This window comes from Mastigoproctus giganteus, chromosome 7 (genome assembly GCF_048544385.1).
Source record: "Mastigoproctus giganteus isolate SK-2022 chromosome 7, ASM4854438v1, whole genome shotgun sequence".
Classification (NCBI taxonomy): Eukaryota; Metazoa; Arthropoda; class Arachnida; order Uropygi; family Thelyphonidae; genus Mastigoproctus; species Mastigoproctus giganteus.
Genome location: NC_143581.1, coordinates 7,090,134 through 7,114,274, shown reverse-complemented (window position 1 = coordinate 7,114,274; position 24,141 = coordinate 7,090,134). Strand labels below are relative to the sequence as shown.

At 38.7% G+C, this 24,141-nt stretch overlaps 1 protein-coding gene across 1 annotated transcript in view; it reads left to right on the top strand.

Moving 5' to 3' along the window:
• LOC150082462 (piezo-type mechanosensitive ion channel component-like) overlaps positions 1-24,141 on the top strand; it is an 861,219-nt gene that overhangs the window by 426,080 nt on the left and 410,998 nt on the right. The window contains 1 exon segment of the mRNA XM_090377768.1: positions 4,530-4,698. Coding sequence (XP_090233894.1) covers positions 4,530-4,698 — 169 coding nt within the window.

The window sequence follows — 24,141 nt, the reverse complement described above, 5'->3', positions numbered from 1 at the left end:
TCCCCCTCAACCACCCCTTTATCCATAGCACCATTTTGCCTCCAATGCCACACTGCTCCAATTTGTGCACCAGTCTTCCATGTGCAACAGTATCAAAAGCCTTTCTAAGATCCAAGTATATAATATCAAAGTTATTCCCTGCATCCAGTTCTTTTGTGACTGCATCATAGTATCCAATCAAATTGGTCAGGCAAGACTTCCCCTTAAAAAAACCATGCTGCGTCCGAGCTATAACTGAAGTCTTGTCTAGATGATCCTGTAGTGCTTCTTTAACCAGTGTCTCCATTAATTTTCCTGGAACAGCAGTTAAACTCACAGGTCTATAATTACTTGTGTCAGCCTTTGATCCTCCTTTGTGAATTGGGGTCACATTTGCACATCTTCAGTCTGTGGGTACCTCCCCTGAGTCCAAGAAAGCTCTCATAATTTTGGGTAAGGGTTTGCTTACTTCCTTTGCTGCCTCCTTTAATATAACTGGATAGATCCCATCCACCCCAGGTGCCATTCTTGTGTTTATCTTCAACAATTTCTCCTCCACTTTACTCTCAGTTATTACAAGATTCTCTAGCTTACTGCCTGAGTTGAATACACCTCTGGCATTACCCTTGCTGAATAACTCCTCATTTGTGAATGTCGATGCAAAATATTCATTTAGTTTGTTATTTACCTGAGCAAGATCATCAACAGTTGACCCATTAATATCAAGTGGACCAATCTGATTCATCCCCTTCCTTCTAGAGTTTACATAAATAAAGAACTGTTTGCTGTTTTTCTTTGCATCCCTTTGCCAAAGATTTCTCATAATCTGCCTTTGCCTGCCTAACCTCCTTTGTAACTTGGTTACAGATCAACTTGTATCTATCTTAGGCTTCTGTGTCACGTGTTAATTTGTATGTATCCCATGCATTTTTCTTCTCTGCCGTATGTCTCATTAGTTCATCTGACATCTATCTGACATTCTGATGTCAGAAAGGGTAGAAGAATATTTGCTGATGCTATCGAGGCAGTGTTAGGTGGGTCGGAAAACTGCTAGCTTGGGGGGAGACAAAGACCAATAGATTGACAGTAGCCACTGGCAGAGGTGAAAGAGATTCTTGCACTGCTTCTATTGGAATGAGCAGAATCCTGGAAAACAAGATGCAGGATATTTTAGAGACTGCTGGGAGTCATTGCAGTACAAGTAACACATGGGTTGTGTTAGGGTAGCTAAGAATAAGAACAGGTGCATGTATACTTGCGTGTACACCAATGCTAGGAGTTTGGTAAATAAATTTTATGAATTTGAGGTATTGCTCAAAGCATCAAAGGCAGATATTGTTGGGATATCAGAGACGTGGTGTCACAAAGATATAAGGAATGCAGACCTGGAATTTGGAATGCAGACCTGGAATTTACAGTGTCTACAGAAAGGATAGACAGGATAGGAAGGGAGGAGGGGTTATGCTATTAGTTAAGAAACACAAAAAATCTAAGGAAGTGAAGCCAGTCGATATTGCTGGACAGTGCAGTGTCGAGCCAGTTTGGTGTGACATAAGCATTGGGAGATCAAAATTGAGAGTAGGAATGTGCTATAGGCCTAATGACTCTGATGAGTACAATAAGGAACTGTACAGGAAAATAGAGTGGGCCAGTAAATCAGAGAGTCTTATAATGGGGGATTTTAATTTCCTAGATATTGACTGGAATTTGTGGGTTGGTCACTCACACACTAGCAAGGCTTTTGTGGATTTATTGGTTGATTGTTTTCTACATCAGCATGTTTGGGAGGCAACTAGAGGGAGTAATACTCTTGATTTGATTATCAGTAGTGATTCTTCATGCATCAAGAATCTGCAGATAAAGGAACCAATAGGTGGCAGTGATCACAGTGTGCTGAAGTGGGATTTACTCGTAGGTAACTACCATCACGGGTAAATGGAAGGGTTATTGCTCTCGTAAAGGTGACTGCGGTGTTCTGAGACAGTATTTAAATTCTATATAGTGGGACCTACTGATGATGTTACCAACAGCAAATTCAAAATGGGAAGCATTCAAAGAACTTATCTTGGAAGCTACTAGGCTTTACATACCAACTAAGAAATATTGTACAAGGTTTAAGCCTAAATGGATGTCAGATTAACTAATGAGACATATGGCAGAGAAGAAAAATGCATGGGATACATATAAATTAACACGTGAAATAGAAGCCTATGATAGATATAAGCTGGTCTGTAACCAAGTCACAAAGGAGGTTAGGCAGGCAAAGGCAGATTATGAGAAATCTTTGGCAAAGGATCAAAGAAAACAGCAAAGAGTTCTTTACTTATGTAAACTCTAGAAGGAAGGGGATGAATCAGATTGGTCCACTTGATATCGATGGTTCAACTATTGATGATCCCCTCAAATGTCCCCTCATTTGTTTTGTCCTAAAAAGAGTAAAGATTATCCCATTATTGATAGTTTGCTCAACTCTTTTCATAAAGGTAAAAATACCTGCCTGGTTTTAAAACCCTGTAAAGAAAGTCTATATCATTTCCTTCAATTCGGCTTTCAGACCTGTATACAGGATTAAAGATTGGCTCCGATTATTGATTTTTACTGTCATACACCCTGATTCTGAAATCCTTTTGTAATTTTTAGGTATTATTGTAATAATGTAGTTTATACAGGTTTTGTTTAAAATGTTTTTTTTAGTGTAGTTGGAAGATGGCATAGTTGTTTGTGATTGGGTAAAACATACACTGCAAAACATTTAATGGTTTTTAGTTAAATTTGGTTAGATTCTTTATAGATATTGAATATTACACTTATCTTCAGGAATTCTTTGGCAGAAATAAGTTATTAGTTGAACTAAAGTGATTTAAAATTTAAAAACCTTGTATGAATAATAAATTAGATGTAGAAAGTTTGATCTAACTTTCCACTGGTATAAGTGTTTTTGATATAAGCACATCACAAGGTGATCTGCTTCATCTGCATCTAAAAAACTATTTTTTCTTTCACTTGGCATTATTTTTCTTCTGAGAGGCTGCTCACTCTGTACAAATTTCACATCTGCTCTACCATGGAATATCATTCCCATATCTGTGATATTCTCCTATAACTTCTCATAGGCTTGTAGACTCAATTCAAAAGAGGCCAGTTATGTTAATTAATGAACCCTCTCTTTCAAAGTCTTTCCACTTTGCTGTCTCATAGATGTTCTATTTTTGCTTCATGTCATTTCTGTTGGTTTTACTATTTGTGCTGTTCTTCTGAATTGGCTTCTATAATTCTTTCTCTCTCTTTCTAACCAGTTCAAACACTTGCTACAACCAGTCAATGTCCACTTACTGTCCAACTCAAAACTCACAGAACCAACTTTTCTTCTTATTTTTTCCTTGAATTTGTTTTCTAGAACAACCTCTCTTCACACACATTTCTTGAAAATTTTACTCTGCAGAAATTCAAATCTAATATCAAGAAGTATTTAAAAAGTACCAACCATTAAGCCTATTTCCCATTGACCAACAAAACAGCATTTTCGTTTGTTGATGGACATTCACAGTGAGGGCAAGTGAAAATTACTCTTGAAAGTTTCCTGTATAGTGCAAAAGGACACCTGTTAAAATTTAATCCCTGGGGCTCATATCTGGTGAGTATGGGCTTGGCACACCCAGGGTCCTGAGCTGGATATCATCATTCTTCCCTTTCTTTCTTGGTGATTCCTTTCTGCTTCTCTCTCTCTCTCTCTCTCTCTCGGTAATTCAGAAATTTTTTTTTTTTTTTTTTTTTTTTTTTTTGGCTGGTGCACATAAGCCTCAGGCTTCCTTGCACCATATAGCTAATAATAACAAGTGTCAGTCTCTGTTAGAGTTCATCTGTTTTGGAGATGTTGTGTGACATAATTTTCAATACTTCTGTCTGGGACCGAAGCCTTGAGTGTCTCCAAAAACAAGATGTCTACCTCCAAGAGAGGTGCCCACCTCTAAGGGATGCTTCACTGTGTATAAGTGCTTTGTTTTTTTAAGAGAATTTATTTGTGAAAGAATAGTTTACTTTGAATTTGTTGGATATGGCTTCACTTTGGTAGTTGATTTGTAAGTCGACTTCAGCCAGGTCTTGGAACATAAAGATTTTACATTCCAAGACTGGTTGAGATTGACTAAATGGAATAGCCAATTCTCTGTAATTGAATGGAATGACAAAAAAAAAAAAAAAAAAAAAACTTTTAATAGATCACTATTAAAAGTTCTGTGTGTTTTTTTTTTTTTTTTTTTTTTATTTCTAAAGTTTGGTGGGTGCATATTGATATAAAAATTTAGTGTGTTTGTTAATTCAGTGTAGCATGTTTTCCTGAAGATCACAAAAAATTCAAGTGCAAAAACACTGAATTGTAACAGTCTATAATAAAGGAGTTTAAACTCTACTTTTTGGAACAATAATATTAAAACAAGTGTCTAATTAATTGAAAGCTTGAAATGAACTTTTATATTTGATTATGCAAACTGGAAACTGCAGCCCTATTGATGTTCAACCCTTTATTATCGTTATTATTTTTTATATTTCAGTGGACTTTTTTCTGTTGCTGTTTTCTTGTCGGCAGTTGGCTGTTTTTAAAATTGAAACAGGCCCACTTGCAGAAATGTATGAGGGAGGTAGCAATAAAGAAATTGTGTATGATAAAGGAAGCAACACACCTCAACCTAATCCTATTCCTGATTTTGTAACATCAACAAAGTAAGTAATTCTCATTTAGTATTAGTTCTATGCAAGTGAGCGGACTGTTTTCTGTCAACAAAACAAAGAAAAAAAAAAGATTCCCAGTCACTCACTACCTTTACCCATTGCTAAAGAATGTGTACTAAATTCAGGTTTGCCAAACTCTCCACCTTGAACACCATGGCAAATAATTTATTCCACTTGATCCACAGCATGCTGCTTAATATAGAACTTAATGGGATCAAACTTTCTGTTACTCCCTTATATTTCTGACTTCTTGTTCTTATATCTTGTGCTAGTGAAAATATACCTGCCTTCTCATTTTACTGATTCTCTCCCCCCACCCACCCCCAGGTCCTTATATATCACAGTTTAGTTTCCTCTGAGATGTTCGATTGCCTAGCTTTGAATCAGTTTGAAAAAGGCCAGCCTTTTTCAAACTTTTTACCCTGGAGGAACCCTTAATTATTTTCAGGGAACCCCTGCATAAAAAAAATTATATCTACAGCTCAGATTACATTAGCATGATTAGTAAGTTGTAGATATAATAATCCAATAATAATTTTCAATGCTCTTGAGTAAAGAATGATATTTTCTGTAGCCATAGATTTATTTTGGCCAACTTTTTGTATGGTTCCCCCTCCCCACAAAAGATATCAACTCTAATGCAAGTCAGTAGTGTAGGTAGAGGAAACTTCAAAATGATTTCTGTCATTGATTTTTTTACCTTATCCCAGTAGGCCTAAAAGTCTTATCACATTTTTCTGTTATACAAGATACTAATGGAGTATGGTATGTGCAAGAGTAGTTTTTTTCCCTATTTAATACTAAAAATGACTTTTAGCCAACCTTTCCAAAACCCAGGTAGTTAAGCTTAGTTTGCCTTTCTTGCAATTAGTCTCTTTTTTCCCCTTTTCATAAATTTTAAAAAGGCTTAAGGCAAACATAATAAATTTATGTTAAATAACTGGCTTAAGCCAAAATGGGATTTAATTTTTCTAAAGGTAGGCTTGGTTGATTTAATTTAAAGAAATGTTGTAAATCGATTAATGTTATTCACAACATGAAAATTTATTGACAATGTTGAACAGTAAAGCTACTAAAACCATAAGCCAAAGCAATATGAATAAAAATATAGTCTAAGCCCCAATTTTATACCAAAAAAACATTTTTTTGTATAAAATTGGGGCTTAGTCTTGTATAAAATTGGGTAAAATTGGGTTTAAATATAGTATTAAATATTTAATACTATATTTAAACATTTTCAGGTTTAAATATACACCTAGCAGTTTCAAAATTATTATACACATGTTGGTTTCTTGAGATCTTATAGACCTATATATATTCATAAAAAGTGTTATTTTTGAAACTAAAAATAAAGAATGAAATTTACCTCTTTAATATGAAACCTGTGCTTGTTTTTTGCAGCACAAATACTAAATTCTTCATCAAACTTGAGATAAGCACACACGGATTTCATTTTCAACTGAAATTAAACATTTAATAATTTTCAAATAGATATTTACAGTATACCCAGTATAAAATAAAATATAAGTACAAATTGAAATTACACAATTTCTGTCCTTGCTCTTGATGCTTGTCAAACAAGAAAAAGTTTGCTTGCATATGTAAGAAGTTGCAAACTGCAGCAAAATGTTCATTTCTTTCCTATGAATGGCAGGATACTCTTCTTTCAAAGAAATCCAGAACTTGTCTAGAGTCTGATCAGTAAATCTCATTTGGAGTGTACAATCAGACTGCAGCTCATAAAGTTCTTTCTCTTCTCTCAAAGTCAAGTTCCTGCCCTTGTGGGTAGCACAGTTGGTAGGATCGCTGTCCTTCCCACAGTGGGTGGAAAAGACCTGAGTTCGATGATGGGAGAATTTTTAGGGGTCTTTTTCACAACATGGCTGAGTTTGTTAGTCTCAGTTGATTTTTTTTGTCCAGCAAACAAAAAATCAACCTCAGAACACATGCAATTTACAGACAATATACATGGAGCAACATGGCATTAGTCTCTGATGCTCCTAAAATCAAATAACAACAACAAAGTAAAGTTCTCAGGTTGAGCAGATGATTCAGAGAAAGGGTCACTCACTCAGTCATACACTTGCATTGAAAGGGAGGGAAAATACTGTTCAATTTTGTTCTGTTTCAGGTCAGTAAGACTTGCGACTTGCTGATATCGTTCCTCACTCAAGCCCAAGCAGCAGTGGAAACGTTTCAAGATTTTCTTTTGCAACATGAGTTGTTCAACGATTCGGGTTCCTTTTAAATCCAAGAATCTTGTCACTTGAAGTCAAAACATTTTCTCCAAGGCCCTTCATAGACTTGTTCAACTGTTTCTTGTGATGAAAAATGTCTGCTAAGTAGGCTAGTTTCTGCAGCTATTCTTCGTCTTCAAAGCACTCAGCAAAGTCTGGCCTACTGTTTTCTTTAAAGTACTCCTGAAATCCACTTTTCAGCTCAAACACCCTGTTTGGAATTCTTCCTTTGTTAAGCCACCAGATTTCTGTTTGTAGCAGGAGATTTTTGTCCAGGTTTTCACACAGTTTTTAAACATTCTCGAGTGAACTCGAGTGGTCTTTGTTTAATAAAGTTAACCATTTTTGTAGTATCATCCAGAACTTTTTTTCATCTTCATGAGTTTTTGACACCAGCACCTCTCTGTGAAGAAAGCAATGGATTGAGACGTCAGGATTTTTTTTTTTTTTACAAGAAAGGCAAAACCTCCCATGGAGCCAACCATTGATGGGACACCATTAGTACAGATGCCAGCACACTTCCTCCAAGGTGGACCTTTTGTTTCCATATATGAAGACAAAACACTGTCTTAACACTGTCTCAGAGCATGACTTGAATTGTGCGAACAGATTACAGACTGAAAAACAAAATACAGCTATGCCAGCATTTCTCATAATGTCTGTTGGCAAGCTATCGCCTTTCCTAATACAGAAATGTTTAGAATCGGTTGTTGGAGAGACTTTTTAATTGAAACTTCCAAGTCATTCAGAAACACTTAAAATTGTCATTTAACAGTATTCCAGTGTCAGTTTTGCCCCTAACACTGAACACCTCTAAAGGCATAATCAGTGAATGAGACTTACTAATTGTCTCGGAACAAGAAATAATACAAGAGCTTAGTGAACAAAAAGCAACTCATGCATGGAGAATCATGATGAATAAAGATGGCAACCTACTACCAACTAGGTCCATTGTTTTGACATTCAGCACTCCAACTCTTCCATCTTCTGTTAAAGCAGATTACTTAAATTGCATGGTTCTGCTTTACATCCTGAACTCCAAGCATTTCCTTTGCCACCTGGGCCAAAACTGTTAATATGAAATAAGAATCTACAGTCAACAAAACCAGCAGTATGCCGTTCAGTATCCCAACTTTACCTGAAACAACAAAGTCAACTATTGTCGAAAATCAGAAGAAAGTGAAACCACGAAATTGCAATATGGAAACTGATGTTAAATCAGAGACAACACAGTACTAGAGTTACATGCTAATGATACAGGATGCCCAATCTTACCCAGAAATGAAAACCAAAACTAAGCAGACAGAAGCCTTCTCAGAAAAACAGTCAGATCAATCTTCCTCAATCAAACCCAACCAATGAATAAATTCCTACAATGGAACTGTAGAGGACTACGCAGTAATATAGATGACTCGAGTGATTTACTAATTCAAATTAAGTAGGTGTGTGCTTCAAAAAATTTTTCTACCACCACAAGAAACGTGGTGCTAGAAAAATTCAAAAAATCAAATTCAAAAATTATACTATGCATAGGTGAGACAGGAATTTTGATTCCCTTGCTCGTGGTGGGGTAGCTATAATTGTGAAAACTATGATACCCTTGAGACATTTCTAACTACAAACCTCCTTAGAAGTAGTAGAAATTCATAAAGCAGTGGGAATATCATTAGCTCTTGCATCCATTTATATCTTACCGTAGGTGCCTCCGTGGCCGGGAGGGCAGGAGCAGCAGTGCACAGCACACGCTTCTTGATTAGACTGGGGTTCGAGCCCGTGACCACCAAATACGGAGGATGCAGAAAGGTCAGGGAATGACCACCGTATATTCTGGAGCAAGATAACCTTAGTTGCTAATGCTCCTTAAAAAAAAAAAAAAAAAAAAAAAAAAACCACCCCAAATATCTTACTGAATTATCCTTGCTCCCAGACCAAACTTGACAATCTTATCAAACAACTGTCACCTCCTGTCTGTCTACTTGGTGATTTCAACAGTCATCATTCAATGTGGGGAACATCCACTGTGAATAGGAGTGGCCAACTAATTGAAATATTCCTGGAGAACCATAACCTGACTCTGTTAAATTCTGGCTCTCCAACTCGTATTCATCTACCTACAGGTACTATATTAGCCATATGTTCAAATCTCTTTTAGTATTAGTATTAGTATTGGCCGCTTGTTGCAAGAAAACCTATGGCTTATGCTGCACCAGCCAACCCCCCCCCCCTGAATAGAACAATGATAAAAAAAAAAAAAATAAATAAATATATAAATAATAATAATTAATAAAAGAAAAGGAGATTAAACCTATCATCCTATATGCTTCCCTGACCTGAAGGTACTATCCAGATGACCTTTGCATTTTCCCAAACTGTCAGTCTCTACCACCCATGTAGGCAACTTATTCCAATAATTTATAACTCGCTGGCTAAAATAAAACTTCCTGCAGTCCAATCTAAATATTTACCCCCGTAACTTGAATTTATGTCCCCTAGTTCTAGCTTCATTTATAATCTTGAAAATTTCGTCCTCATTCATTTTACTGATGCCTCTCAGAGACTTAAACACTTCAATCAAATCTCTTCTAAGGTGAGGCGCACTATAGCCTCAGCAGTTTAAGCGCCATTAAACCTCCATAACACACACACACACACACACACACACACACACACACACACACACACACGCTCTTCTAAGGTGTCTAATTTCCAAACTCTGCAACCCACATATTCGAAATCTTTCTTTATAAGGATGCCCTTTTGCTGATTTCACCAGGCGATTTACCCATCTTTGCACCCTTTCAAGAAGTTCGATGTCTTTCTTTAGGTGTGGTCTCCATACTTGAACACAGTATTCCAAGTGTGGTCTAACGAAAGCTTTATGTAATGGGATTATCACGTCCCTATCTCTACTTGCAAAAGTTCGATAGATCATCGATAGGGCACCAACCTATTTACAATGCTGAGAGAATTTCATGTCTGACCATATCGTAACACCCAAGTCCCTTTCCTCCAGTACTGGGTTTAGTTGAACTCCACCAAGTGAATACGTTTTTTTGGGATTACTGTTTCCCAGGTGTAATACCTTACACTTTGTTGGATTAAAGTGTAGCTGCCATTTTTCTGACCATTCCTGAAGTCTATCTAGGTCTCTCTGAAGAAGCTCAGCTTGACAGTGATCATTAACTACTCTACCAATTTTAACATCATGCCCGCTATCCCTTCGTCGATGTTGTTTATGAAAATTAAAAACAATAGTGGTCCTAATACTGATCCTTGGGTACTTCACTTCTTACATCAACCCAATCTGAGGAATAGCCATTAATGACAACCCTCTGCCTCCTGCCCTGAAGCCATCCTGCTATCCCTCTAAGGATTTTCCCAGTGATTCCAACCTGTTCCAGGTTATAAAGCAACCGCTCATGTGGGACTGAGTCAAAAGCTTTGCTGAAATCTAAATAAACAATGTCGAAATTATTCCCTAAATCCAGCTCGTGAGTGACCCTTTCAAAATAGCGAACCAGATTTGTTAAACATGATGTTCCCTTTACAAAACCGTGTGAGTATCCTTGAGAATTTCAATTTGATCCAAATGATCCTGAATTCCACCCTTGATCATTGCCTCCATGATATTCCCTACCACTGAAGTCAGACTGACAGGCCGATAATTTCCCACTTCACTTTTAGAGCCACCCACTTTTATATATGGGAAATACATTGGCACTTTTCCAATCCAAGGGAATCTCCCCAGAGTCTAGTGATGCTCACATAATTAGCCTCAATGGTTCAATGCACTCACTTGCCGCCTTCGTTAAGATTATAGGATATATTCCATCTACTCCAGGAGCCTTACTGGCCTGTAGGCTTGAAAGTTTTTCATTAAATAATCTTGCGAAATTTCAATATCATTAATTGCATATTTTTCAACTTCGCTCCCACTATTTCCCATTGTCACAAAAGGTTTTTCATTTGTAAATATCGATGCAAAATAACTATTGAGTTCATCTGCAGCGACAGCTGGTGTATTTTTTATACAATCCCTTTCCCTTAAGTAAAGGTCCAATCTGGTTTGTCCTGCTTTTCTTGGCATTTATATATGTGAAGAATTCCTTATTCCCCCCCCCCCCTCTTTGCTCTGTTTGCTAGCGATTACTCACTAGCAAACTATAAGGCTACTTATAAAGTAAATAGACTTATAGTTCTAGTTATGCTGGTTATTTTTATTTTTAATTTAGATAAGAGTTTCTGTAGATTACTACTTAATATACGTAAAACCATTGTTTCGTTCGAATCTTGCGGCCACTGTTTTTGTTAGTTAGTTAGTTATTTGGTTTTTAGGAGCATTAGCAACTAGGATCATATTGCTCCGGGATATGCGGTGGTCATTCCTGACCTTTCTGCATCCTCTGTATTTGGTGGTGACGGGCTCGAACCCCGGTCTAATCAAGAAGCATGTGCTACACACTGCTGCTCCTTCCCACCTGGCTACGGAGGCGCCCACTGTTTTTGTATAGAGAATGATAGGGAATTCAAATTTTAATTATGGTAACTAGGTAGCTTTAATGTAAAATTATATAGCGTAATACGCATCACTGTATTTGGGATTCTATTAGATAGTGTAGAATTGACAATTAGTTAATTAAATTTATTGATCTTATTAATTTAAAATATCATGCCCCAGACTAGACCAGCAAAGCAACAGGCACAAAGTGGCAGGTTTGCTGTGACTCAGGAGAGAACTAGGCACCTCCGTAGCCAGGTGGGAAGGAGCAGCAGCAGTGCGTAGCACACGCTTCGTGATTAGACCGGGGTTCGAGCCCGTCACCACCAAATATGGAGGATGTGGAAAGGTCAGGGAATGACCACCGCCTATCCCGGAGCAATATGGCCTTAGTTGCTAATGCTCCTAAAAACCAAACAACAACAACAGGGGAGAACTGAGTGGGGCGATTCTCCAACGCATCACATCCTAAAAAAAAAAAATGTACAGCTTGTGAAATGTTTGCCAAACTCTTTGGAACAGAACATGGTCTAGCCAAGGATGGTGTGTGTGTGTGTGTGTGTGTGTGTGTGTGTGTGTGTGTGTGTGTGTGTGTGTGTGCGTGCGTGCGTGCGTGCGTGCGTGCCAGGTGCAGAGAGTGTCTAGTAATTAGGCGTCAACTCAGCATTCTAATGGGCATCTATGAGAGCTTGAAGTGTAGGGTAGATTCCCTCGAATAAATTAATATGAGGGGCCTGTCAAGCTCTCAGCTGCCCAAATTAATGCCAGAGCTCACTCCTGGGCATCAGGCAACACAGCGGCAATCTCCAAGGCAGAATGCGCTGGTCCCAAAGAACTAGTTATTGTTGGTGACTCTATTGTCAGGGAGACTGAGAATATATTGTGTAAAAAGGATAGATGGAATAGGACCAGGGTATGTCTGCCAGGGGCAAAAGTTGATGGTGTTGTCAAGCATATATCATCTTTTAAGGGCACAAAGGGTGATATTGTTGTACATGTTGGCACCAATGACATTAAGAGTAGGAGATCTGTAGATATACATAACAAGTACAGGTCAATGTTGCAAAAAAGTTGAGTTAGGGTTAAATTTGAATGTGTCTGCAATTCTACCCAGACACGATAGGAGGGAGTACATGATGAGAGCCTTGTCAATCAATTTGGTCCTGGAGGGAATGTGCAAGGCTCAAGGGGTAGAATTTTTTTTCAGTATAGTTTGTGCTTGTTAACAGGAGAGACTGCTTCTACAGGGGTGGGATACACTTAAATAGAAAGGATGCAAGAATATTTACTATGCTATCGAGGCAGTGTTAGGTTGGTCGGAAAACTGCTAGCTTGGTGGGGGGGGGGAATTCACAGACTAAAAGGTTAAAAGTAGCCGCAGGCAGAGGTGAAGGTGATTCTTGCACTATTTCTATTAGAATAAGCAGCGGCCTGGAGCAAGGGTTGCTGGAGGTTTCAGGGACTGATGTTAGTCATCGTGAAACAGGTGGGTATATGGGATGTGTTAGGGTAACTAAGAATAAGAATAGGTGCATGTATACCAGTGCTAGAAGTATAGTAAATAAATTTGATGAATTTGAAGTGTTGGTCAAGACATGAAAGGCAGATATTGTTCGGATATCAGAGACGTGGTGTCACAGATATTAGGAATGAAGAATTGGAATTTGAGAAGTAAAATGTGTACAGAAGGCATTGACTCCACTAGTTCACAAAGCATTCCACAGGTATTTCCATCCATAATTCCATCGCATTCCTGGGTGGAGGATCCAAAGCTCAACAGACTTTCCACAGCATCCTAATGATGATCTACAGGGTTCATGTTTGGTGAACATGGAGGCCATTCCATGGTGGTAAAATTGTGGAATGCTCTTCGAACCACGTTCTAGTGACCATGGCTCTGTGGGGAGGTCCATTGTCTTGGAAGAGTCCATTGCCCCGTGGGTGCACGATGACCATGATGGAGGGATGCAGATGGTTACTTAACCTGGACCATTCAGAGATGCATCTAGACATGCCAGAGTTCCCAATGTGTGCCGATTGAACACATCCCAGACCAATGCCGACTGTCCCTCTGCATGAACAGTTCCTTGTTGATATGATGGGTGCATAGCTTCGTGTGGTTTCTGCCAGATACACATCCTTCTGTCCACTCAAAATAAGTGGACACGGGACCAATCGGACCAGGAGACCCGTCTCCAGTCATCCAAAGTCCAGTGCTGATGACCTTTGCCCAGTTGAGGTGGTGCAGAGGTCTGTGTTGTGGTGTTAGCAATGGGACTCTGGTGGGTTGGCGGCTCCCATAACATATTTTTGCTAATGATTGCCTTATGGTCTTGGTGGAGACTTTTCTAGCACCTCCATCTTTGAAGTCGGTGGTGATTTGTGCAACTGTTGCTCTCTGGTTGGCTGAAACAATGCCAGACAGACATTGGCGGCCACATTCATCTACCACCTTTCTCTGCACGCAGTGCTGCCCACGACGAGATGTTATTCTGGAAATGGCATATTCCCAATACACTCTGTAGGGATAGTGCGATTTCTATAGTGATAGCTACCCATGCATCAGGCACCCACTAGCACCTCTTTCAAAGTCTGTTAACTCACGATTTTTATCCATACTGACATTGAATTACTGTCTATGTGAATGCAGTGATGCAGAGTACCTATATATCTGCCAAGTGGTGGGTTCATCCACTAGCGAAAGGGAGTGAGTCTCACATTGCCCAAGAACCATACATCCCATGAATTCTGTCCTTTCAGTGTACAATTGGACTAAGTTATTTTGAAGCAAAATGTCAGATTCTGGTCATTAATCATCCTTCCAACATTTAATCATCTGCACACACTCTAACAACTTCCCCTGAACTCTCATCAGTATCATTACTCATCAGCATATTTGGACGAGGCTACTAGAGACGTGTTAGGGTAGCCAAGAATAGAAACAGGTGCAGGTATACTTGCGTGTACACCAATGCTACGAGTTTAGTAAATAAATTTGATGAATTTGAGGTATTGCTCAAAACATCAAAGGCAGATATTGTTGGGATATCAGAGACGTGGTGTCACACAGATATAAGGGATGCAGAACTGCAATTTGGGGAGTACAACGTCTACAGAAAGGATAGACAGGACAGGAAGGGGGGAGGGGTTATGCTATTAGTTAAGAAACACATAAAAACCAAGGAAGTGAAGCCAGTCGACATCGCTGGACAGTGCAGTGTTGAGTCAGTTTGGTGTGACATAAGCATTGGGAGATCAAAATTGAGAGTAGGAGTGTGCTATAGGCCTAATGACTCTGATGAGTATAATAAGGAACTGTACAGGGAAATAGAGTGGGCCAGTAAATCAGAGAGTCTTATAATGGGAGATTTTAATTTCCCAGATATTGACTGGAATTTGGGGGCTGGTTACTCACACACTAGCAGGGCTTTTGTGGATTTATTGGATGATTGTTTTCTACATCAGCATGTTCGGGAGGCAACTAGAGGGAGTAATACTCTTGATTTGATTATCAGCAGTGATTCTTCATGCATTAAGAATCTGCAGATAAATGAACCACTAGGTGGCAGTGATCACAGTGTGCTGAAGTGGGATTTACTGAAAGAGGTAACTACCATTAGGGGTAAAGGGAAGGGTTATTGCTTCCGTAAAGGCGACTACGATGGACTGAGACAGTATTTAAATTCTATACAGTGAGATCAACTGATGATGTTACCAACAGCAAATTCAAAATGGGAAGCATTCAAAGAAGTTATCTTGGAAGCTACTAGGCTTTACATACCAACTAAGAAATATTGTTCAAGGTTTAGGCCAAAATGGATGTCACATGAACTAATGAGGCATATGGCAGAGAAGAAAAATGCATGGGATACTTACAAATTAACACATAACACAGAAGCCTATGATAGATACAAGTTGATATGCAACCAAGTTACAAAGGAGGTTAGGCAGGCGAAGGCAGATTACGAGAAATCTTTGGCAAGGGATGCAAAGAAAAACAACAAAGAGTTCTTTACTTATGTAAACTCTAGAAGGAAGGGGATGAATCAGATTGGTCCACTTGATATTGATGGGTCAACTGTTGATGATCCCTCAGGTAGCTAACAAACTAAATGAATATTTTGCATCGACATTCACACATGAGGAGTTATTCAGCGGGAATGCCAGAGGTGTATTCAACTCTAGCAGTAAGCTACAGAATCTTGAAATAACTGGGAGTAAAGTGGAGGAGAAACTGTTGAAGATAAACACAAGAAAGGCACCCGGGGTGGATGGGATCTATCCAGTTATATTAAAGGAGGCAGCAAAGGAAGTAAGCAAACCCTTAGCCATAATTATGAGAGCTTCCTTGGACTCAGGGGAGGTACCCATAGACTGGAAATGTGCAAATGTGACCCCAATTCACAAAGGAGGATCAAAGGCTGACACAAGTAATTATAGACCTGTTAGCTTAACTTCTATTCCAGGAAAATTAATGGAGGCACTGGTTAAAGAAGCACTGCAGGATCATTTAGACAAGACTTCAGTTATAGCTCAGACACAGCATGGTTTTGTTAAGGGGAAGTCTTGCCTGACCAATTTGATTGGATACTATGATGCAGTCACAAAAGAACTGGATGCAGGGAATAACTTTGATATTATATACTTGGATCTTAGAAAGGCTTTTGATACTGTTGCACATGGAATACTACTACACAAATTGGAGCAGTGTGACATTGGAGGCAAATTGCTGCTATGGATAAAGGGGTGGTTGAGGGGGAGAAGACAGAGAGTGGTAATCAATGGACACTGCTCATCGTGGACAAATGTTATTAGTGGAGTCCCTCAGGGCTCAGTGTTGGGTCCATTATTGTTTTCTGTATTTATAAATGATATTGATGATGGTATATCAAGCTTAATGTCCAAGTTTGCAGATGATACAAAGGTTGGCAGGGTTGTCAAGGACACTACTGACACTATGCTGCTGCAACAGGATCTGGAAAGGTTGAGCAGATGGGCTGAGAGGTGGCAAATGAAGTTTAACATTGACAAATGTAAAGTACTACACATGGGAAACAGCAACCCCAGAGCAACGTATCAACTCTGTGGTACTGCACTGACAGTGGTAGAGAATGAAAGGGACTTGGGGGTGGTTGTGCAGGCAGATATGAAGTTCTCTGAGCAGTGCAGACGGGCTGCAAGAGTAGCTCATGGAGTATTGTCAATGATATACAGGAATTTTTCCAGCAGGGATAAGGAGGTGATTATTCCATTGTATAAGGCAATGGTCAGGCCACACCTAGAGTACTGTATACAGGTCTGGAGGCCTCATTTCAAGAAGGATGTAGAGCTGCTGGAACGAGTGCAGAGAAGGGCAACAAGATAGTGAATGGAACAAAGGGGCGCTCTTACGAAGAAAGGCTTAAGTTTTGCAAATTACAGTGTCTGGAGACTAGGCACCAGCGAGGTGATCTGATAGAGGTGTATAAAGCCTTGAATGGTTTAAGCATGCTCAATGCTGATGGGATTCTTCCTCTAGCTCAGAAAAATCACCTGAGAGGGCATAAATTCAAATTGAGGAAAGACAGATGTAGGATAGACGTGCGGAAATTTGCCTTTAGCCAGCAGGTGGTTGGTTGGTGGAACAGACTCCCATCCCTTGTGGTGGAGGTTGATAGCCTAAATAAGTTTAAGGCTCAGCTGGACAGGTATTTTGAACAAACAGAGGGGTGAAGTGGAAGTGGTTTTTTTTTTTTTTTTTTTTTTGGCTGATGCTGCATAAGCTTGCTTTCTTGCATCAAATGCCTCTGCTAATGCTAATGCATTAAGGAAGATTAGAAACAGGAAGGCACCTCCGTAGCCAGGTGGGAAGGAGCAGCAGTGCATACACGCTTCTTGATTAGACCGGGGTTCGAGCCCGTCACCACCAAATACAGAGGATGTGGAAAGGTCAGGGAATGATCACTGCATATCCTGGAGCAATATGGCCTTAGTTGCTTATGCTCCTAAAAACCAAATAACAACATAAACAGGAGTGCCCCTAGTATTGATCACTGTTTCTTCACTTGCTATACTGATCACTCTGACTTATGCCCATTTATCTCTCCTGTCTTTTAATCACTCCTTAATCCAACAAAGTTTCTAAACATTAATCCCAATTTGCTCCATTTTGCTTTTTTTTTTATGTATCCATACTAATAGATACATAAAAATAACATATTAATGGTACTTTAGAGGTTATACTGGTGGATTCTAGGAGGGGGATTTCTTTTAGAGGTTGTGGATCAGTTGTCTGATAATTTCTAAATGGGATTTCTTGTTGGACTCTACAATTGAAAATTATATTATTCTTAATTGTACAGCGTTCTGTGTTATAAAGCTCTGTGTTAGTCTGGAGTTATAAAACGAAACTGTGGTGTTCTTGTGTGCAGTTTTTTCAAAGAATATATGTTCTGCGAAGGAAACACCATGCTTCCTGTTTATGGTTGTGGATTAAAGGATTGTTTTTTTTTTTTTTTTTTTTTTTTGTCTGCTTTAATGCATCTTATTTCTATTTTTCAGTCATTATTATCTGATGCTATTCAGCAGTTGTCCTGGAAACCACATTGAGAAATTACATCTATTGAATTGTCTTCTGTATGCTGACTAATTAATTGTAATAAATGTTCCTTAAAAAAAAAATTTATCTTTGGTTCATCCAATGTCATATCAAATTCAGACCCAGCTGATATTATTTAAAGATTAAAAAAAAAAAAAAAAAAAAAAAACAGTTATTTTTTGCTGGATTCCTGGCATACAGGCATATGAGGTAATGAGTGTATTGATAGAGCTGAAAGAAGCCCTACAAACTGAAATTCTTCATTCAATATTTTAATTATAAACCTGTCATAAAATATGTTAAGGTTACTGGTAAAAGTTTGACAAAATCAGACAAATAAACTGTTTTTAGCATTAGCAAGGTCACATGGTGCAAGAAAGCAAACTTATATAGCATTAGCAAAAAAAAAACACCCCCTTCTCAATTCACCCATCCACTCACTACAAATGTTTGTGTAGTTCTGCCTTAAATCTGTTTAAGCTATCAACTTCTACAAAGATAGATGGAACTTTGTTCTAGCAATCAACTGCTGGGTAAAGGCAAACTTCCGCACATCTATCCTACAACTGTCTTTCCTCGATTTGAATTTGTCCTCTCAGGCAATTATTCTGAGCAAGAGGAAGAATCCAATCAGCATTGAGCATGCTCAAACCATTCAAGGCTTTATACACCTCAGTCAGATCACCTCACAGGTGCCTAATCTCCAGACACTGTAATTTGCAAAACTTAAGCCTTTCTTCGTAAGAGCAACCATTTGTTCCATTCACTAATAGTAGTAGCAGTAGTAGTGGCATGTGATGCAAGAAAGCAGTGTGTATGAGCTTATGCAGCATCAGCAAAAAAAAAAAAAAAAAAAAAAATCACACCATTCCCTCCAAATGCCTGTCCAGTTCCTCCTTAAATTTATTTAACCTGTCAACTTCCACAACGACAGATGGAAGTTTGTTCCACCAATTAACCACCTGCTGGCTAAAGGCAAATTTCCGCACATCTATTCTACATCTGTCTTTTCTTAATTTGAATTTGTGCCCACTTAGGTTCGTAATCTGAACAAGTGGAAGGATCCCATCAGAATTCAGTGTGCTCAACCCATTCAAGGCTTTATACACCTCAATCAGATCACCGCACAGGTGCCTAGTCTCCAGCCACTGCAATTTGCAGAACTTAAGCCTCTCTTGTGGAAATAACTTCGCAACTGTGATGGCATGTTGCATTACTGTGGTACCTACCTACCTGCCTGCCCACCGATGATGAAGCCAACTAGCTTCGAAACGATTGTCTGGGTGGTGGATCCACTGAAAATAAATAACAGTAGTCTTCTCTACTAGAGAAGCGTTATTTATTTGAGGTAGTGCAATCCAGTCAGTCCTCATATAGCACGATAGTTGTGTTCCTAGAAACCCTCGTGCAATATAAACAACAGGCCTTATGGGAAAAATAGGGTTAGGTGCTGACCACTCAAGATTGAACACACATTTGTAACCAAAACATTACCAAACACAATAAATAATCATAATAAAATACTTAAGTATTTTATTATGACTATTACGTAATAAATTATTGTTACTGCTTTTGCTTCTATCTTAAGAAAACTTGTTTTTTGTTTGATTTTCTATCTAAACAGATGACAGCCATTCCATCTCTTCCAATTCTTGTCTTAATCTAATGGATTTTAATTACACTTTCGAGTTGTTCCTGCTATGAAAGTTGTTTTTATTTTCTCTGCATTCTTTGTAATTCTCTGTGTTGCCTCATTTAGGCCTGTAGCATGTGCAATTATCACATGGTCTTTCATTTTGCTCAAAGCGTTTCACAATTTCATATTTTTTCTCTATCAACAGAGGCAGACTGGCCATAACCTTACCGGGGAAACCCCGGGGGGCCAGAGGCCGGTGTGATTTTGGCCATAAACCATACTATGCCACTATAAATTTTTCTGGATAAGAATTTTTGATCCAGTCCGCCTCTGTTTATCGATATTGCTTTACTTTTTCTCTCTGAATCTGTAGTGTCTTCACCAGGACGCTTACTTTTCACACCTTTTAAGTATTTTACCAATTTTTAGAAATAAAGCACAATTACAAAATGAGGAGGCACACTTGATACACAAAAAACAAAGCTGCGCGCGTGTAGTAACTGAATAAACAACATCGAAGGCAGAGACACACTATGAACACCTCACTAGCTCACATTTTACTAAAGCACATTTCTGGGGGTTACTACCATAAAACAAAAACAATTTCCAGCAGCGTTTCTGCTAGTGGAATCTGTTATAAACTGGTAGTAAACTCGATCGAATTGCATTTGCGATAATACCGATAGCTGGAATTGTGTGGGTTTTTACGCTATTATGGCGAAATGTGTTTCCCCTTCACTGATATAAAAAACAAATACATTTTCAGAATCTTCTCTTCATTCCTATCGTGTTGTGTTCGGTGATTCCACATTCGTGTATGATCAAATTTGTGTAGTGTAAACACGTGTTATACGAGGACTGACTGTACCAGCTGTCTCGTGAAGGCACCCTCAATATGAGATACAATTAAAACGATGCCTTTACACAACATACGTAGTTCAAATTTATGGGTAAACTATGGTGTATCTACACCGTTATTATATAGATAAATCTTTATTGAACAAAATGAAGAATACAACTTTTCACAGCAAGATTCTAAAAGTAGATTAAACAATAAGATACATACATATCGATTCACATAAACAGACAGAATGAATGAAACTACTCGAAGTTACAACAACAGGGAGGCTATGTAGCTAGAACAGAGGGCATGTATTGTTATTTCTGCTGAACATCTGTGCTTCTGGATGTGGACAAGTTCTCAATACATTTTGAGGACAGGGATTATTCCCAACTTACAGTTCTAATAGACAAATTAAATCATAGTCTTATCTGCCAGTGTTTAATTCAGTGGAGGAGCAAATGCATCAGAATTGACAAAGAATCCTAACATACAACTGGACAAAGGCTTTCTATGAATGGTATGTTGATTCCAACGGTTCTAGTAGCTTATGGAAAAAAAAATACTAACATCATTTGTTCATGCAATTCAATAATTTGTTTAATTCTTCTTTAAATTTTTTTGCAATACCCCCTTCCCAAAGCTCAGATGGAAATCTTTTCCAACAATCAGTTACTCTTTGGTAGTTACATCTTGAAATAAATCCCCATATCGGTATGTTGTGATCACTGCTGCCTAGTGGTTCCTTTATCTGCAAATTCTTAATGCACGAATTAATCACTGCTGATAATCAGATGAAGAGTATTACTCCCTCTGGTTGCCCTTCGAACACATTCCTGTAGAAAAAAACAATCCTTCAATAAATCCCCAAAAGTCTTGCTAGCGTGTGAATGACCAACCGACAAGTTCCAGTCAGTATCCTCAAAACAGAAAAACCAAGTGCAAACTACTCTGGTTAAAAAGGACATTGTTTTATTACGAGACTCAATTGTCAGGGAAACGGGGAATATTTTTTGTAATAAGGATAGGTGGAGTAGAACCAGGGTGTGTCTGCCGGGAGCAACTATTAATGATTTCGCCAACAGATTGTCAGATTTTAAGGGGGGGTAAAGAGAACATTATTATTCATGTGGGGACAAATGACATTAGTAGTAGTAGTGGCATTTGATGCAAGAAAGCAAGTGTATGAGCTTATGCAGCATCATCCAAATGCCTGTCCAGTTCCTCCTTCAATTTATTCAACCTGCCAACTTCCACAATGACAGATGGAAGTTTGTTCCAGCAATTAACGACACGCTGGCTAAAGGCAAATTTCTGTGCATCTAATCTACATCTGTCTTTTCTTAATTTGAATTTATGCCCCCATAGGTTCGTAATCTGAACAAGTGGAAGGATCCCATCAGAATTCAGCGTGCTCAACCCATTCAAGGCCTTATTAGACCTCAATCAGATCACCGCGCAGGTGCCTAGTCTCCAGCCACCGCAATTTGCAGAACTTAAGCCTCTCTTGGTAAGAGGATCCCTTCATTCCCCCTCACCAATCTTGTTGCCCTTCTCTGTCCACGCTCAAGTAAATCTACATCCTTCCTAAAATGAAGCCTCCAGACCTGTACACAGTACTCAAGGCGTGGCCTGACCATTGCCTTATACAGAGGGATAATCACCTCCTTTTCCCTGCTAGCAAAATTCCTATATATCATTGACAAAACCCCATGACCTGCCCTGGCAGCCTGTCTGCATTGCTCAGAAAACTTCATATCTGACTGCACAATTACTCCCAGATCTTTTTCATTTTCTACCACTTTAAGTGTACCACACAGTTGGTACGTTTCTCTGGGATTACTTCTACCCATATGCAGTACTTGGCATTTGTCAAGGTTAAACTTCAGTTGCCACTTCTTAGCCCATCTGCCCAAATTATCTAGATCCTGTTTCAGTAGCAGACTGCCATTACTGTCATTAACAACCCTGCCAACCTTTGTATCATCTGCAAACTTCGACATTAAGCCTGATATACCTTCATCAATATACAAAACAACAATGGACCTAACTCTGAACCCTGTGGGACTCCACTAATAACATTTAGTCCACGAAGAGCAGCACCCATTGATTACCACCCTCTGTCTTCTCCCACTTAACCATCCTTTTATCCATTGTAGCAACTTATCCTTAATACCATTCTGCTCCAATTTGTACATCCATGTGTCTTGCATGCGCAACAGTATCAAAAGCTTTCCTGAAATCCAAATATATGATATCAAAATTATTTTTTGCATCCAGTTCCTTTGTAACCACATCATAATATCCTATCAAATTTGTCAGACAAGACTTTCCCTTAACAAACCCATGCTGTCTGAATTATTGCTGCAGTCTTGTCTAGATGATCCTGCAATGCATCTTTAACCAGTGACTCCATTATTTTACCCGGAACAGAAGTTAAACTAACTGGTCTGTAATTACTCGTGTCACCCTTCGATCCCCCTTTGTGAATTGGGGATACACTTGTACATCTCCAGTCTGTGGTAACCTCCCTTGAGTCCAAGGACGCTCTCATAATTATGGCTTAGGGTTTGCTTAGTTGCTTTGCCACCTCCTTTAATATAACTGGATAGATCCCATCTACCCCAGGTGCTTTTCTTATGTTTAACTTCAACAATTTCTCCTCCACTTTGCTTTCAGTTATTACAAAATCATTAAGTATCCTGCTACAATTTGATAACCTTCTGCCATTTTCAAACCTTAATAATTCCTCATGTGTGAATGTGGATGCAAAATACTCATTCAGTTTGTTTGCTGTCTGAGCAGGATCATCAACAGTCGAACCATCGATGTCAAGTGGACCAATCGGATTCATCCCCTTCCTTTTAGAGTTTATATAAGTAAAGAAATCCTTGCTGTTTTTCTTAGCATCTTTTGCCAAGGATTTCTCGTATTCTGCCTTCTCCTGCCTAACCTCCTTTGTGACCTGATTACAGACTAGCTTATATCTGCCATAGGCTTCTGAGTCGCTTGATATGCATCCCATACATTTTCTTCTCTATTACGAGTCTCATTAGTTCATTAGATAACCATTTAGGCCTAAACCTTGAACAATATTTCTTAATAGGTATGAAACTTTTAGTAGCTTCCACGATTAATTCCTTTAATGCTTCCCACTTAGAATTTACTGTTGGTAACATCGTCAGTTTATCCCACTGTACAGAATTTAAAAATTTTCTGTGACCACTGTACTCACCTTTACGGAAGCAAAAACACTTTCCTTTACCCCTGATGGTAATTAAATCTTTAAGTAAATCCCACATCAGTACACTGTGATCACTGCCACCTAGTGGTTCCTTTATCTGCAAATTCTTAATACACGAATGATCACTGCTGATAACCAGATCAAAAGTATTACTTTCTCTTGTTGCCCCTCGAACATGCTGCTGCAGAAAATAATCATCCAATAAATCCACAAAAGTCTGACTAGTGTGTGAGTGACCAACCCACAAGTTCCAGTCAATATCTGGAAGTTAAAATCCCCCATTATAAGACATTAAACGTACATGATCTGACGATTTGTTGGAAAAATACAGGACCATGCTGAGGAAATGCTGCAAGTTATATATTTAGAAAAACAACTATAATACCAGTAGAATAAGAACT